At 36.6% G+C, this 14,335-nt stretch overlaps 1 protein-coding gene and 1 non-coding gene across 14 annotated transcripts in view; both read right to left on the bottom strand.

The window, feature by feature from the left end:
* Zmym6 (zinc finger MYM-type containing 6) overlaps positions 1-14,335 on the bottom strand; it is an 81,570-nt gene that overhangs the window by 25,300 nt on the left and 41,935 nt on the right. For 6 of the 13 annotated variants that reach the window (XM_074080613.1, XM_074080609.1, XM_074080614.1 and 3 more), the window contains exons 3-7: positions 5,718-5,892; positions 5,309-5,500; positions 3,312-3,462; positions 1,666-1,781; positions 146-436 (exon numbers count right to left, since the gene is read on the bottom strand). In XM_074080613.1, the coding sequence (XP_073936714.1) occupies positions 146-436; positions 1,666-1,781; positions 3,312-3,462; positions 5,309-5,500; positions 5,718-5,892 (925 nt within the window). Of the gene's footprint in view, positions 1-145; positions 437-1,665; positions 1,782-3,311; positions 3,463-5,308; positions 5,501-5,717; positions 5,893-6,014; positions 6,232-10,143; positions 10,388-11,036; positions 11,122-14,335 lie in introns of those variants that run through there. The other 7 variants (XM_074080607.1, XM_074080605.1, XM_020159645.2 and 4 more) reach the window with 3 other exon arrangements.
* On the bottom strand, positions 2,847-2,954 carry LOC141425255 (U6 spliceosomal RNA). Its single transcript, XR_012450334.1, has one exon. It is a non-coding gene; the product is annotated as a U6 spliceosomal RNA (small nuclear RNA).

Genomic DNA, 14,335 nt, shown 5'->3' with positions numbered 1-14,335 from the left:
AGATCTAACTAAACAGCTGCTTTCTCTTGAAGAAATCTTTTTCCGTCTCACTTCAAAGCAAACTGAGTAACTATCAAAGATGAAAAGACAGAAGTGTTTTTACTGGATGAGTTTATATTCAACCCCTTTCATGATCTCTCTTTACCTTGTAGAAAAGCAGCTCTGGTTTTGTGGCAAATAGATGGTTACAGTGCTGACACTTGAGTTTCATGAATGTATTGGTTAAAGCAATCTGCTGGGATTGTTCAGCAAGAGTCTGGAGCGCAGCTGCAGCAGGGCCACTGACTGGGCTACTGAAAGGGTTTTGGATGGTGACAGAAGCCGGGTCACATCCTCCAGTTGACACTGTTGACCCTGAGGGCACACTCACAACCACCTGGCCCTGAGATGGGGTTGCCACCAAGGAGTTTGCTCCCTTTGGCTTATTAAATACATTCTGAATGAAAACAAATAAAGCAAAGATTTTAACAAATAAGAAGTAATATGACTTAGTAATTTTATTTCCTTATTTTAATGAGCTAATCCCACCACAATTTTTTTTAATCTTATTTCTCACAGAACATGTTTTAGTGTCATACTTCCAGAATAGAAGAACTGAGAAATGAAACATTCAAATATCTCCACCACATGCCTCTAATACATTACAGTAGGCCTGTCCTTTCCTTAGAGGGAAAATAGCCACCAAGTCATGGTAGCTGTAAGGACACAGTAGATACCAACATCCTTTCCCTTGGGGCCAGCCATCCTCCCACCCAATGATCAAGAAACTCTTCGCTTTTTCTGTGCTTTGCAGAGAGGGAGGTGAAAATGAGCAAAGTGGACACAATTCCATGTCTGGAATCATTAGGCCTCTGGTCCAGGAGGAGAGGAAAGGTCACATGAGCCCCACTGGGCTATTGTTCTTCACCACACCACCTTTCAAAACACATGAGAGGTTTAAAAGGGTGAAAACAAACTGAGAAAGTGGGAAAGAAGGGTAGTTTAGGCAAGAACCTGAATAAGGAAGCCCAGTATCTGGGCTCAAACATTTTGTAGGAATGACCTATTGTCGGGTCTGGAGACCTAAGGCAGATGAGTGAGTATCCCATCCCCCATGGAGAGCAGTATCATTCCTGCATCCTGAGGAGATGGAGGCCTGCATTCCTGCATCCTGAAGAAGAGATACAGAGTCTTGATAGATCTGCCACAGGGCTGATGAGTGAAATGCTCTCAAGATTATCCCCTTCCCCCAATAAAGGTGCTAACTATACCAGTTCACCTAAGAAAGCCTGTGAAATGCACGGCCAATGAACACCCCCTCCCCCAACCCAGAGTTAAAACATCCATAAAAACCCCAGCCTTCACCTGAGCAGCGAGTTACCAGCTTCTGGGCTCTGCTGCTCTTCTCTAGCTGTAGCTTTCCTTTCTCTCTAATAAATCCTACTTTATATACCACCTTTGGCTCATCATTCAGCTGCCTCATGAGCCAGTTCTCTGGGCTGTGAAGGCAAGGACCCTCAACCCTAGACCGCAACACTTCGACAGCAGCACATAATACTATGGAACCCTGGTTGAACAGAAGTTTAAATTTAAGGTAAAAAGAAAAAGTTAAGCATGAACCTTCAGCAGTAACGTTTTGTCATAAATCAGTGCCTAAGGTAACTTAAGGGATAACTTAGATCATACCTGGAAGGCCATCACACAGTTGGAGCTGCAGAAACTGTATATAGTTCCATTTGACATAGCTAAGTGATACTGAGGGTTTGCTGAGGTTTTACAACTGTGACATAAAACCTGGAGACCTAAATGACAAAAAAAAAAAAAAAAAAACCCACCCAAAACAACAACAAAAACAATGAATATGTTACACAAATGAACAGTGATCCAAAAATCTAGTAGTAAGGAAAAAAAGAAATCAACTACTCAGCTCCCTTGGTATACTGAGGGGACTGGCTCTAGGAATCCCCAATAATACCAAAATCCACAGATGCTCAAGTCTCTTACATAAAATGGCACAGTAGCTGCATATAATTTATGTACAACTTCACAAACATCATCATATACACTTTAAATTACCTCTAGATTACTTATAATTTCTAGTAAAATGTAAATGCTACATAAATAGTTGCTGTACTGTATTGCTAGGGGATGGTGACAAGAAAAAACAAATGTCTACACATGTGCAGTACATATGTAATTTCTTTTCCAGAAATTTTTGGTATTTTGTTAATATGATAATTGTACAAAGAGGTTTCACAATGGTGTTTCATACATGCTTATATTGGACTTTGATCAGATTAACCTCTTCTATAGCTCTTCTTTTCCCCATTTCCATTAATATTTTTGATTCATGGTTGGTTGAACCTGTGGGTACAGAACCCATAGGTGTGGAAGACCAACTATAATATTAAAAAATATATATAAATTTTAAAAATCAAGGAATTTTACATTAAATCTATGAATGTAAAAGTAACTTTAACTGACTCTCACTTACACAAAAACTTAAGTATTCTTTCTTCTTTCTTCATTCTTCACAAAACTTTTATAGTTTTATGAAATTATAAAATATATTTCACAACCAAGGAAATCAGTGAAAAACTATTATTTACACTTAAAAATCAGTTCTTAGTCAGGCGCCAGTGACTCATGCCTATAATCCTAGCTACTAAAGAGGCAGAGATCAGGAAGATCACTGTTTGAAACTAGCCATGGGCAAATAGCTCATGAGACCCTATCTTGAAAAAACTCATTCACAAAAAAAGGTTGGCAGAATGGCTCAAGCTGTACAGTACCTGCCCAGCAAACATACCCTAAGTTCAAACTCCAGTGCCACCAAAAAAACAAACAAAAAAACCACCAAAACCTACAACCAGTTATTATTTTTTAAATACGGAACACTGCACACTTGCACAGGGACCATACTACACTTCTCTGTATTGTTCCAATTTTACTGTATATACTGTTGAAGCAAGCACAAAAATCACTTCTTTAAAAGTAAATGAAAGCCAGGCACCAATGGCTCACACCTGTAATCCTAGCTACTTGTGAGGCTGAGATTAAGAGGATCATTGTTCAAGGCTAGCCCAGGCAAATAGTTTGCAGAGCAAAACACTCTGGAGACGTGCCTCCAGACATAGGGTGCCTGCTTTGGAAACATGAAGCCCTGAGTTCAAACCCGAGTACCTCAAGAAAAAAAAAAAAGCAAATCAATCTTGGGTCTTTGTTTAACCATATAGATAAATTTAATTTATATTACAACAAAATGAAAAAAAGCAACTATAGTTTTCTTCAGCAGTCACTAAATCTATACATTTATCAAATTTAAACATTACCTGAAGAAGTCACAGTCTTAACTCTGTAGGCAGATAAGCAATTAATAGAGCAGAAGAGCTCTGTTTTTCCTGAGTCATTCGTAGTTTCAATCATTTCAGCTGAGGGCCTCAATGATTTCCCCAAGGCATAGGGAGGAGTCTGGGCTGAATTCTATTAAGAAAATAAAATAACATTTAGATGTACACAAGCATACATACACCTATAACCTTTGCCTTTGATTGAAATATTTGACCATGACAATGAGAGTACACTAAGTACTGGACTTTTCTGAAAGTTAGGATATGGGAAAAACAATTTCTTTCAGATGATAATAAAATATAAAATGAAAACTGCTACTACTCATATTTTAACAATAACAAAACTACAAGTAATGAATAAGGTAGTGATAACATAGTTTTCTCATCACAAATAACCAGATAGGGTCAAGTAATCAGTGAACCAAAGTACCATTCTCAGGAATAGACCTGGGCCTCAGGCTTGGGGGACTCTATCACTTTTAAGGATACTTTACTTGGGAAACCTTTCAGCAAGAAATAGAAAAGAAACTTAAGGCCTATCAGGAGACCTTACAAAACTTCCTACTTCTCAAGCTGAATTTTACAATAAAATCTGCCTGTAAGTTTATTCACGTCTTAAGAAATACTAGTAATAGCCTGGTGCTGCTTGCTTACACCTGTAGTCCTAGCTCTAGAAAGGCTGCAACGCAACTAGGAGGATTGCAGCTCGAGGCCAGCCTGGGCAAATAGTTTGAGACACCCATCTCAGAAAAATAATCAGAACAAAATGAACTAGAGGTGTGGCTCAAATGGCAGAGCACCTGCTTTACAAGTGCCTGCTTTGCAAGCATGAAGCTCTGAGTTCAAACCCCAATCCCACAAACGATAACAATAACTACCATTATATCATCAACATTATTAGTTTTTGAATGTTTAACATGAGCCAGATCCCATGCTAAACTATTTATATATTCTGTACCACAGAATTATTTTCAACAACATAGTGAAATATTTTTAAAAATTATTATTAAAAGTTTAAATTAATTTTAATTAAATTCACAGAAAAACCAAAGTAGGAAATTAAATTTATTTCATCAGACCCCCAAAATTTAGATTAAAAATTATACTATGCAATCACCAATACACTAGAAGTTCTCTTAGTAAAAAGATAAGTGGTAAGGAAGTATAAACTGTGAAGTTTCACATAATCTTCCTAGTAAAAGAGAAGTATCACTTAAGCAGTTCAAAGAGTATAATACCATTAGAAAATTAAAAATGACTTTTAGATTATATATAAAATAATATGGATTTTCAGTGATAGTACCCACACTGCAAAAAGTAACAATACCTAGAAAAAAGAGGTACTTTCCAACAATGAATGTGCACATTACCTACTGCTTACAGGAATTAACAACTCAAAAATTTGACAACTGGAAACTTTTATTATCATCTACATCTTTTATAAGAAAAAAAAAACTTTAAAAAATCAGGGCTGGTGGGTGGGGTGGGGTGGAGTGACCAACCACCACATCTATAATCCAAGCACCCATGATACGAGGCAGGAGGATCACAAGTTAGAGGCTGGCATGGGATACATAGTGTTGCTGGGCCAGCCTGGACCTCAAACTCATGATACTCCTGCTTCAGCCTCTCGAGTGCTGGGATTACTGGCGTGTGTGCCACCCCACCTGGCTACCCTTGAATTCTTGCTTATAGTTTACCTACAAGGAGTTTTCTTTATTATGAATATTTCATACTGTCAGTAAATCATGAAATTACATCTATGAGTTTTTAGCCATGAGGAAAACATTAAAAAGTGGTCCATTTCACCTTTATCGTCTCACTCCATGATCATCCCTACAGTACTAGAATATATCCCATTTTCTTGGAGAGGAAATCATACATCAGGCTGAACAGATATTCAGGACGAATGTTTTCATTTTAAACTTCATCCCTGTACAACCAGCTCAGGAGTGAGCCTAACTAACAGATACTCATACCTGCTTATATGCTGTGACACTTGTTGAACTAAAAACCTTCTGAGACTGGCAAGGTCCAGAGCTGCTATAGCAATAGCTCCCACAGTTCTCACAGCAGTTCATGGTGAGGTTGTTGGTAGTGTGAAATTTTGAAAAACAAGCATCACTGCAAAGACCATGTACCACATTTTGATATTTAACTTCAAATCGAATCTACAAAATAAAAACAGATACAAAGTAAGCAGAAATGGTTAAAAAAAAAAAAAAATCAGTCTGAGAGTGTGGCCTGAATGCTTGCCTAGAATGTGTACAGCCCTGGATTCAATCTCCTATACCTCAAAAAACTCAAAACAAAACAAAAAAACCCCCACAAAACCCAAAATCTCTGATCCTTTAAGCAGAATCCCAATGAAAGTAAAATGTAACTTACATCAGCATTTTTCTGACACATACTACACTTAGTAGAAATGCCACTGGTGTATATAGTAACAACAGGTTTTTTCTTTAGTTCATAGGAAGACAAGCATGATTGGCTGCAGAAATCTTTGCTAGGAGAGGAACTTTCAAACTGGGTTGTGATCACATCCTTTGGATTTAAAATGTCTCTAAAAATAAATAACAAAGGCAAAATGAATTACATAACAATTTTAACTTCTTCCTCTGTGAGCTGAAATAACGTTCACTAGAGGAAGCTAGTACATAGCAGAAAATGCCCTAGATAAAGTACCTGAAAACCTACATCTGATGATTAGTTGTTACTTATTACTGTCTCAATTTCCTCATGTAAAAAGAGGGTTTTATAATATCTAACTTGCAGATGTGCAGAGGGAGACACATATACAGTGAGACTTCCAACTCCAGCCAAGTTTCATTCACTGGAGCCAACAGAACTAGATTCAAAGGACATCCCACAAGACCAGGAGACACGTGTCCTCTTACTAGCTAGTAGCTGCCAAGAGCAGAGACACAAATGAGACAATAAATGAAATTATTAAAAATTAAAAATATAAAGGAACAGATGAACTATCAGAGATTAACATTAAAAAATAGCATGATACATAACCCTCAGCTATAAATGAGATAGGAAGAACACAAATAAGAATAGTTCTGTGAAACATCTATAGCCATTTTTTAAGAACTAATTATTACAATAAGCATTGACAGCAATTCCTTGGTAAGGTAGAGGCTATATATTACTATTCTTCAGACAAGTATAAAAACTGAAGGAAATAGTCATTAATTAGACAGTATAGGACACAAAGTAAATAATTATATATTACAATAAGTTTATTAATTACTACATATCAGGTATTGTTCTCTTTATTTATATTATCCAATTTAAATCTCACAAAAACATTATGAGGAAAGTATTACTATCACTGCTAATTTAGATAAGGAGACTGAGTCAGAGGTTAAATTGCCTCTCAAAGTCATTCTGCTGGTAAGCAGTGATTTAAGAATACAAATCTAGGCAATCTGGAGTTAATCATTCCACTATCCTGCCTCCCTTCCTATACCTTTATCATATAGAACTGTTCCACGATAAGTCCTGAAAGAATAACAACAAATTATTTTAATTTCCAAGCCAGGCATGGTGGCTCATGCCTGTAATGTTAGCTATTCAGGAGATGGAGATAAGGAAGATCACAGTTCAAGGCTAGCCCAGCAAAAAGTTTGTGAAACCCAAACGTAGTGTTATACACCTGTCACCCCAGCTACTCAGGAAGCATAAATAGGAGGACTGCAGTCCAGGCTGGCCTGGACATAAAGCAGGACCCTATTTGAAAAGTAACTAAAGCAAAAAGGGATGGAGGAGTGGCTCAAGTGATAGATCAGCTGCCTAGCAAGCACTAGGCCGTGTTCAAACAACAGCACAACAACAACAAAAAAAATCTAAAACTCATTTAACCTTAAAAATATGTACGACCATGAATATGCTGGGAAACCAAGTAGGTATGCTTAGACACAGAAAAAGTATTAATTTTGAAAAGTGATTTGTTTTTACTAAAAACAGCAATAAAGGATTTTATTTAATTATATTTAATAAAGGTAAATCTGCCAATGATATATGGCACATATAAACCAATGAGAATAATTTTATAATGAAACTCTGTATATATAAATATAAATGGACTCTAAACCTTATGTATCCGAATGAGTGTTACAACATAATGTTTTCCTGGAAAAAAACAGGTCTATTCCTATAACACAGCTCAAAATATTTTCTCCTAACTTCTCTTTTTATTTTATTTTTCTAATCTCTTCTAACTTATTAGAACCATGAAAACAGTTTTGTTTTGTTTTTTGGCAGCACTAGGGTTTGAACTCAGGACTTCATGCTTGCTATGCAGGCCCTCTTCCTATTTGAGTCACTCCACCAGCCCTTTTTTGAGAGGGTCTCTAAGGCTATTTGCCTGGGGCTGGCTTTGAATGGTAATCCTCCTGATTTGGGCCTCCTGAGTAGCTGGGATTACAGGAGTGAGCCACTGGTGCCTAGTTTAAATTTCTTAATTTTATGTTAAATCTCATGTTTAACATAATAATTACCCACTCTACTGACTTGAAAAGGCATCAAGTAACTTTTGGCAATTTGTAAAAACCCATGCTAAAAACACAGATTTGTCACCTAACCTACTTCAAAGCAATGTTTCATAGGCTCTAAAAGCAATGCCAAAATCAAGGTATCAAAAAAATTGACGGAGTTTGGGGATTACTGGGTTTGATCCCCAGCACCACACAAAAAATTATTTTTAATAAAATTTTCATAAGAAAAAAAAGTAAAATTTATTTTTTAATAAGAGCAGCACTGTGGTAAACATTACTGACAAAGATGGTTACTTTTGGGGGATCAGCACTAAGGTTTGAACTCAGGGCCTCACACTTGCTAGTCAGGTGCTCTTATAGCTTGAGCCACTCTGCTAGCCCCAACAGTGGCTACTTTTAAGAAAACAATATGCATTTAGATGTACAAAGTCATGCTTTGTTCTTTAAATTTTAATTCACTTAATTTTGATATTTGATATGTTGAAACTAAGTATCTAAAAATAGAAAATTAAGGGGCAGGGGGGAGAAATGACCCAAACATTGTATGCACATATGAATAAAATAAAAATTAAAAAATATATATATAGAAAATTAGATTTAATCTTTCCTATCAGTTTCATTAAAATAAAATAAACATAAAATGACATGTTTAAAGGGCATTTTGAGTATTTAAGCAAAATATTTAAAATCTTTTTAGTGGGAGATTTCCATTTAAGCAGGATTTACTTTCTGGATTCCTTGGACCAACACACCATACAGATAAAGAAACTGTCATCTTGCACTATAATCCTAGCTACTGAGGAAGCAGCGATCAGGAGGATCACAGTTTGAAGCAACTCTGGGCAAATAGTTCTCAAGACCCTATCTTGAAAAAAAAAAAAACCCATCAAAAATGTGCTGGTGGAGTGGCTCAAGGTATAGGCCCTGAGTTCAAACCCTGGTACTGCAAAAAAAAAAAAAAAAAAAAAGAAACTGTCATCTATCTCCAAAGACAAAAAAAAAAAAAGCCTATAAAAATTATACGTTAACAATACATAATATTATATAATTATAAATAATAGTACATGCAATTTAAATTTAATTCTTATTAGTAATAAGATACCATTTATTATATACTTGCCAAGTGTTAACATTGCCTCATTAAGATCCTAGGAAGTAATATTATACTTGCCAATGAAAATCTGAGATTTAGAAAAGTTAAAATATCCGGTCCAGGCTCACTCACCTAATAACCACAATCTAATACTTATTTTTGTGTGGTCCTGGGTATGGAGCCCAGGGCCTCACATATGCTAGGCAAGTACTTCTACTACTGAGCTACATTTAGCCTTAAAACCAACTTCTTGTCTTGCTGTACAACAGGGACTAATGACAACACAAATTTTATAAAATTTCATTTGTCTCATTCTTGCTTCCACTCTTGACAGCTGCTGACTAGTAAGAGGAAACGTGTCTTGTGGTCTGGAGTTGTAGATGGCTGAACCTAGTTCCATTGGCTCTAGCAGATGAAACTTAGTTGGAAGATGGAAGTTGCACACTATATTCCTGGAACTACTACCATGGAAATAGGCAAAACATACTAAGTTCATCAAATGCACTGAGACAGGGAAAGGTTTATTTAACTTCGCTATTTCCTCATCTCTGCATCTAAGCATTATTGTAATGCAACAATGATCCCGATAAAAGCTCATGAGGATATTAGAAACAAGTAACCATTTTTGTGACCTAAAAGTTTTTACCTTCTAATGAATTAAGTAACTTTCATATACTATTAAGAGTGATATTGGACTGGAGGTGTGGCTCAAGTGGTAAAGCACCCACTTTGCCAAAAAAAAAGTGACACAATTTTATTCCATACTTTAGTAAGTTAAAGAGAAGTATTAAATATTTTAAATAGTTGTCCACAATTACAGGATATATGAGTGCTCTTACAAATCCTACAAATATTTTATTTCTTTCCATAACAAAATTTAAACTGAAAGAGACAGAAAACTGGTTTAGGCAATACTTCTAAGACCAAGTTACTTGTTAAATGCTGTAAAATTTTAGACCAAGTTGTTGCATATTCTCCCACTAGCTAAAAAGCAATTTCTTTCTTTCTTTCTTTTTTTTTTTGTATAAGTACTAGGGTTTGAACTCAGGGCCTTACACTTACTAGGCAGGCACTCAGCACTTGAGCCATTCCACCAGCCCTGAAGTGCTATTTCGATAGAAGTGTGCTAAAGAGATTTAAAGTATCAATAGCATGTTTAAACTAAACCACATACAAACTTAAAAAAATAAAGTGAAAAGTGATGTTAAGAATTTCATACTTTGAGCAGTTTGTGCAGGTTTTCTTCGGAGGAGGTGGTAGGCAGACAGGTAAAGAGTATCTGCTAATACATCGTGTGGAACAGAAGAGCTGAGTAGAGCCTGTCTTATGATATGCAGTTTGTCCCTTATAAAGCATTTTTTTACAACCAGAACAAAAAACCTGAGCAGTTGGGCTTGGAACTGAAGGAACCAATATATTTGGGCCAGATGGTGCAAGCTGAAAGCCTGGGGTCAACTGTTGGGCTAGCAAAACAAAATAATAAAAAGAAAACAGTTTTAGTATCAAAGCTAATGCATATACATTTTTTAGGACAAAATTTCTGTCTTGAAATCCAATAGTAAGGAGACTAAGCACTCAAAAATAAGAAGTTTCAGACTTTTTTTTTTTTTTTACCATGACCCATGATAAGAATTACATCTTTTCTTTTTTGCGGTACTGGGGTTTGAACTCAGGGCCTTCACCTTGAGCTACTCCACCAGCCCTTTTGGTGATGGGTATTTTTGAGACAGGGTCTCAAAAACCATTTGCCTGGGCTGGCTTTGAACTACAATCCTGATCTTTGCCTCCTGAGTAGCTAGGATTACAGGCATGAGCCACTGGCGCCCAGCTAAGAATTACATCTTAATTATAATCCAGTTTTCACATATATATGTGTGTGTGTCTAATGTATTAACTTTAAACAGAAGTTTCATGAAACAATACTTTTCTTTAACATATACATCACCTTCACATATAATCTTACTCTACTCATTTTTTTAAAACAGAAACTGCAGTTTAAGAAACATGCTCTGAAAGAGCAGAAAGCCTTACATGAGGAAGTGCTTTCCCTCAATTCTACCAGACAGAATAAACAAGTATTAACTAATTAACTTATATGGTTGTATCTCTTACCAAGATGACTGTCACTAACTGAAAATACAGCACTAATTTTCAATTCACTTTCTTGAGTTTTTGGTGGTTGGGCCTGTCCATATTCCTTTAAAAACAAGAGAGAAATAAATACAGTACACTTAGGTAAACTAGAAATTCAAGCAAAAACTGATCTTATATTCATCTCTTATATGTTCTAATCATAATCACTTTATGAATACCTCAGAAGTCAAAACCAGAGTTAATGTTTAAAAAGACAATCTTCCAGAACTGGATAACATTTTACAAATACTTCTATCTACTTTTCAGATGCAATACTGACATGTGAGAATAATTATACACAGCTATTCTAAATCTGAACACAACCCATTCTTTAGGATGTATTTAAAAAGGAATGATAAATGAAATGAAATCTGAATGATGTAAAGTTTAAATCCAGATTCGTAATGTTGACCAACAAGCTTACAAACTGTCACATCTATGAATGGCAAAAGACGCAGAAATTTAGGGCTGGGGAGTGGCTTAAGTGGTAGAGTGCTTGCCTAGTATGAGGCCCTGAGTTCAAATTCCAGTACCAACACCCCATCCCAAAAAAAGACACAGAAATTTAAATGCAGTTTGCTTATTATACACAAAATCATCACAGCCTAAATCAGACTTATCTTTAGTATGTTCCCTTACAGGTTGTTGTAAAAGAAAATATGATCATTAAGTAACATGTCCTTATCTTAAGAAGAACTGCTCTTTATTCTGAGATTACAATCAGGAGGATGTGGTTCAAGGCTAGCCTAGGCAAAAAGCTCATGAGACCCACATCTCAACCAATAACTGGGTGTTGTGGTATGTGCCTGTCAACCCAAGCTATGCAGGAGACTGAGATCAAAAGGATTATGGTTCCAGGCCAACCTAGACAAATGAAGCTTCAGAGATTCCATCTCAATGACAAAAAGCTGGGCATGGTGATGCGTGGCTGTCATGCCAGTGATGGCAAGAAGCTTAAAAAGGAGGATCAAGGTTCAGGCCAGCCTGGGCAAAAAGTAAGATACTATCTCAAAAGTAACCAGAGCAAAAAAAAAAAAAAACAAGGGGTGGGGGGTGCTCAAGTGGCAGAATGTCTCCCTAGCAAGTGGAAAGCCCTGAGTTCAAACTCCAGCACCACCAAAACCTAAAAAAAAAAAAAAGGAACTATCATGTCATCCTTACAAATGAGGAAAGTGAACTTTAGAGATGTTCACCAATGCCCAGCAAAAGTGGACATCCTTAAATAGTACTCTGTACTTAAACAGAATCTGTCTCCCGAATGCAGGGATTACAAGTGCCACCATGCCCAGCTCTGATCAGTTTCTTTACTTCAAAAGTGTTCTAATCCATCATTCCTAAGTCCAAACCTCACGTACTTCCTGCTCACTGATGCTTCAACTTCACCAGGTGAAAGCAACTCCCTCAACATCCTGATTCCCCCCTCCACTATATCTACAAACTGATCAGCAAACTATCCTCTTACCTCCCAGGAAAAAACCTTTTCTTCACCACAGTTAACAGAGTGCTTATGTTCTGGATTCCCTTCCCTCTCCCTTCTTTCAGCATTCCATCCAATCCTCCTTTATCTTCTGCCTCTATCTTTATATTGGTGTCTTCCCTTCATCTTATATATGAATTTGTTCCTTTAGAAACTACTACTGTCTTCTCTTCTTTCTCCCTTTACAAGGAAAGCTACTTCATTCTTTCTCTACTTTCTCACTTTGATTCCCTCCTGAACCCAATATAATCAGGCTACTAGTTCAACTGAAACTGTTTTAAGATAGAGAATCACCCCACAATTGCCTAATCCAATAAACACTTTTGGTTTCTTACTTGGCCTCTTAGATACATCTGACACTACCAGTGATTCCACTGTCATTGCTTCTTTTATTTTGATTGCTTCTTCTTTGTATCTGCAATAGGTTGAATGAGTCTCCTGCCAAATGCATATGTTGAAACTCTAATCCCTAAGGTGAAGGTATCTGGAGGTGGGGACTTTGAGTGGTAATTAAGTCATGAAAGTAGAGCCCTCATGAAGGGCATTAGTAGCCTAATTAAGAAAAAGCCAGAGAACTAGCTAGCTTTCTTCCCATGATCTAAGGCTGCAACAAGAAGTTGGTAGTTCCTGGAAGACAACTGTCACCAGAACCTGACCATGCTAACAAAGTGATCTCAGACTTTCAGCCTTCAAAACTGTAAAAACTAAATTTCTGCTATTTGTAAGACATTCACTCTATAGTAATTTGTTATAGCGGCACAACATGACTTAGTGCAATGGTTTCAATATGGTTTGTCTTCTCTGAAACTCATGTTGAAATCTGCATTGAGAGGTGGTAGGGCCCCTCAGAAGTAACTAGGTCATTTAGAAGAGATGATGCCTTTCTTATAGAACTGATTAGTTACTGAGAAAGAGCAGGTTATTATAAAGTGAGGCTGTCCTTCATGTTTTGTCTGTTCCATCTATGTTTGCCCTTCTACTTTTCCACTAGGAGGTAACATTATCATGCACTCATCAGAAGTCAAGCAGAGGGTGGCAGAATGCCTCATACAGCAGAGCACCTGCCTAGCAACATGAGGCCCTGAGTTCCAACTCCAGTACCAGCACCTAAAAAAAAAAAGCCAAGCAGATGCTAGTAAACATGTTCTTGGACTTCCGGGTTCCAAATGTGAGCCAAAATAATCACCCAGTTTCAGCTATTCTGTGATTAACAGAAAATGAACCAAGACAGACAGTAACCTTTATTGTGCAATTTTTAACAAGTTACTCTCTGTGTCTTAGCAACTCATGTAAGACAGGAATAAAAACATATTTAATTCAGGGTTAAGAGCATCAAGTTGATTAATATATGTAAACTGCGCTCAACAGTATTTAAGTGTTATGGATTACAGTAAGCAGGAATGAAACTCACTGAATAACTGAATGAGAGGTCACCTTAAGATGCAGAAAAAACTTAGTATATCAGATAATATTAAACATTTTAGATTTCTTACCTACTCTATTTTCCTATGTTCTGAGATTCATCAATGCAACATGGAAAACTATACACACAATTTGTCCAATTAGGTTTTAATCAAAGTCCACATCCTCAATCAATATCCAGCCTATTCATGTCTAAGAATTATTATAAACCAAAGAGAACTAAGGAGGTCCCTGTCCACTTAAATTTATCATCTAAGCTGCTAAGGAGATTTCCATTATTACAGTGTTTACATTCAGAAAGAACAGTAAAGTTATAGAACAATACTTGGTATCATGGAAGAAATACTGGATCTGGGGCAAGGAGAAAACCTGGTTTGCA

Source organism: Castor canadensis, chromosome 7 (genome assembly GCF_047511655.1).
Source record: "Castor canadensis chromosome 7, mCasCan1.hap1v2, whole genome shotgun sequence".
NCBI classification, from domain to species: Eukaryota; Metazoa; Chordata; class Mammalia; order Rodentia; family Castoridae; genus Castor; species Castor canadensis.
Note: the sequence above shows the minus strand (reverse complement) of the source record. Positions and strands in the feature narration are given on the sequence as shown.